The sequence below is a fragment of the Austrofundulus limnaeus genome, unplaced genomic scaffold (assembly GCF_001266775.1).
Source record: "Austrofundulus limnaeus strain Quisiro unplaced genomic scaffold, Austrofundulus_limnaeus-1.0 Scaffold664, whole genome shotgun sequence".
NCBI lineage: Eukaryota > Metazoa > Chordata > Actinopteri > Cyprinodontiformes > Rivulidae > Austrofundulus > Austrofundulus limnaeus.
In genome coordinates this window covers 100,433-103,636 of record NW_013953066.1, presented here as the reverse complement: position 1 = coordinate 103,636, position 3,204 = coordinate 100,433, and the positions used below count along the sequence as shown (strand labels likewise).

The following is a 3,204-nucleotide window of genomic DNA, read 5'->3' as shown; positions in this document are numbered from 1 at the left end:
GACAGGAAGTACAGCCCGTCAGACAGGAAGTACAGCCCGTCAGACAGGAAGTACAGCCCGTCAGACAGGAAGTACAGCCCGTCAGACAGGAAGTACAGCCCGTCAGACAGGAATGCGTCATGTAGCATGTAGTGTTTAGCGTGTAGCATGCAGCATGTAGCGTGCAGCATGTAGAGTGAAGCATGTAGCATGTAGCGTGCAGCATGTAGCGTGTAGCATGTAGCGTGCAGCAAATAGCATGTAGCATGCAGCATGTAGCATGCAGCATATACCATGTAGCGTGTAGCGTGCAGTGTGTAGCATGTAGCAAGCAGCATATAGCATGTAGCGTGCAGCATATAGCATGTAGCGTGCAGCGTGTAGCATGTAGCGTGTAGGAAATAGCGTGCAGCATATAGCATGTAGCATGCAGCATGTAACGTGCAGCATATAGCTTGCAGCATGTAGCGTGAAGCGTGTAGCATGTAGCGTGCAGCATGTAGCGTGTGGCATGTAGCGTGCAGCATATAGCATGTAGCAGGTAGCGTGCATCATATAGCATGTAGCATGCAGCATGTAGCATGCAGTGTGTAGCATGTGGCGTGCAGCATATAGCATGCAGCATGTAGCGTGCAGCATATAGCATGTAGCGTGTAGCATGTAGCGTGTAGCATGTAGCATGCAGCATGTAGCGTGAAGCATGTAGCTTGTAGCGTTAGCATGTAGCGTGCAGCATGTAGCGTGTAGCATGTAGCGTGCAGCATATAGCATGTAGCGTGCAGCATATAGCATGCAGCATGTAGCGTGAAGCATGTAGCTTGTAGCGTGTAGCATGTAGCGTGCAGCATGCAGTGTGTAGCATGTGGCGTGCAGCATATAGCATGCAGCATGTAGCGTGCAGCATATAGCATATAGCATGTAGCGTGTAGCATGTAGCATGCAGCATGTAGCGTGAAGCATGTAGCTTGTAGCGTGAAGCATGTAGCTTGTAGCGTGTAGCATGTAGCGTGCAGCATGTAGCGTGCAGCATATAGCAAGTAGCATGCAGCATATAGCATGTAGCATGCAGCATGTAGTGTGCAGTATATAGCATGCAGCATGTAGCGTGCAGCATATAGCATGTAGCGTGCAGTGTGTAGCATGTGGCGTGTAGCATGTAGCGTGTAGCGTGTAGCCTGTAGCGTCCTCACATGAGCATGGCGCAGCAGACCAGGACCAGGAAGTGGAAGCGGTCCTTGTCAGAGAACAGCGTGTCCCAGATGCGGATGACGTCCGGCAGCAGGAACTCCTGGGACAGCAGCAGGGTGAGCCAGCGGAAGGTGAAGTACTGAGGCTTGATGTTCTGCTCCTCCTGTCAGAACCAACAGAACCATGAGAGGCTGAGCAGCAGGCTAACAAGACACAGGGTTCTGGTTCTGGTTCTGGTACCAGTCTGTGGTGCAGCTGCGGGTCCTTGTCCCTCAGCATGGCGTAGACGCTCTCCATCTTGTAGGTGATGCCGCACTGAGAGTCGTCCAGACTCTTGATGAAGTTGTCTCTGTTCTCCGACATCAGGCTGGTGAAGCAGAAGAAGGTGTCGGCCTCGGCGTGCTCTGAGGGGGCGGGGCATAAACAGCTGGTTAGAGGAACGGCCGGAACGCTGCGTCACGTGGAGCGAGGGGAGCGGGGCTCGGACCTTTCCACTGGCTGTTGGGGTCCGTGGCGAAGGTGTAGTACACGGGGCCCACCAGCTCGTTCATGCCCTGAACGTAGGCCAGACCCGGGTTCAGCTTGGCATAGATGAAGAGGATCCGCTCCACCACCTCCCAGTGGGCCTCGCTGCCCGCAGGGAGGACCTCGTACTCGTTAGACGGGTACAGGTGCAGGGACTTCCCAGGTGAGCTCACCTGAGGGGAGAGAGGAGGAGGATCAGGTCCAGAGAACCTCGTCCCTAAAACCTGGTTCTGATCCAGGTTTGAGGCTTAGATCCAGCTCCTTGGACCCCGACCAGAACCTGCAGACTCACGTTGGTGACCCCGCTGCGGTTCCGGTTGACGGTCTGGGCCTTCAGGGTGGTCTGTTCCACCCGTGTCCTCAGGGTCTCGTAGTCGTTCTGAGGGTCCAGGATCAGCTGGCAGGGGTACTCTGTGGGTCTTTGGAAGAAGGCCATGTCCGGGTACAACCTCCTGAAACAGAACCAGAACCAGAGGTCAGGGTTCACAGAGTTAGGGTTCTACATGAGATCAGAACCAGAACCAGGGGGTCAGGGTTCACAGAGTTAGGGTTCTACATGAGATCAGAACCAGGGGGTCAGGGTTCCGGGACTGGAGGGTCAACAGGACAACAGAACCAGAACCAGAGGTCAGGGTTCCTGGACTGGAGGGTCTACAGGACAACAGAACCGAGCCCACCTGACGTCTTTGTCGATCTGCAGTAAGATCTCGTTGTCTTTGAAGTACGTGTTCCAGCGGCTGTCCGGGTTCGGGTTCAGAGGCTGAGCAGAACCAGAACACAGAACCTGTCATTGATGTCGGAGCCAGAACCAGAACCACATCACAGAACTTGCAGTTGAATGAAAGCGGACTCACGTGGTCCTCCAGGGTCACGTCTTCTCTGGACAGACCCATGTTGGCTTTGGCCAGGCCCGGCTGGATGATCATCTCCCTGAGGAACTGAGAGTACACCTCCCTGTCAGGAGACCGGTCCAGACCGGTCCAGAACCAGGAGGAGGGAAACATAAGAACTCAGCTGGTTCTGTCAGAACAATCGGCTAAAACAGATCTCATCATCACCGTCAGAACGCTGAGTCAGAACGCTGAGTCAGAACGCTGAGTCAGCACTTTTACCAAAGAAACCCTTTCAGATCCTACAAAAACTTTGTTCTCTTTGAAGTCTGCTTTAGCTGTTTCTGTCTTCCTCAGCTACTTCTGGCTTTAAACTACAGTTCTGCCAGATTTATCTCTCGCGTACAAATGTGCTAATTTTAGTTTCTTCTGCTAGTTTTAGGTACCAGTCTTCTCTTTTTAGCCACGGTTATGGTTCTTTTACTTTTAACGTATTGTTCAGCTCCTTTTAGCTTCTAGCCACAGTTTCACAAATTATACCAAATTGTTTTGCCAGTTTTAGCTAATGTTTTGCTGGTTTTAGCATCAGTTTGCCAGTTTTAGGTAATGTTTTGCTGGTTTTAGCATCAGTTTGCCAGTTTTAGGTAATGTTTTGCTGGTTTTAGCATCAGTTTGCCAGTTT

The 3,204-nt window shown here is 52.1% G+C and overlaps 1 protein-coding gene across 1 annotated transcript in view; it reads right to left on the bottom strand.

The window, feature by feature from the left end:
• The window catches only part of tbc1d13 (TBC1 domain family, member 13), an 8,102-nt gene that overhangs the window by 1,539 nt on the left and 3,359 nt on the right, over positions 1–3,204 (bottom strand). The window contains exons 5-10 of the mRNA XM_014027595.1: positions 2,547–2,646; positions 2,370–2,452; positions 1,985–2,144; positions 1,655–1,865; positions 1,408–1,571; positions 1,170–1,330 (exon numbers count right to left, since the gene is read on the bottom strand). Coding sequence (XP_013883049.1) covers positions 1,170–1,330; positions 1,408–1,571; positions 1,655–1,865; positions 1,985–2,144; positions 2,370–2,452; positions 2,547–2,646 — 879 coding nt within the window. The remainder of the gene's footprint in view (positions 1–1,169; positions 1,331–1,407; positions 1,572–1,654; positions 1,866–1,984; positions 2,145–2,369; positions 2,453–2,546; positions 2,647–3,204) is intronic.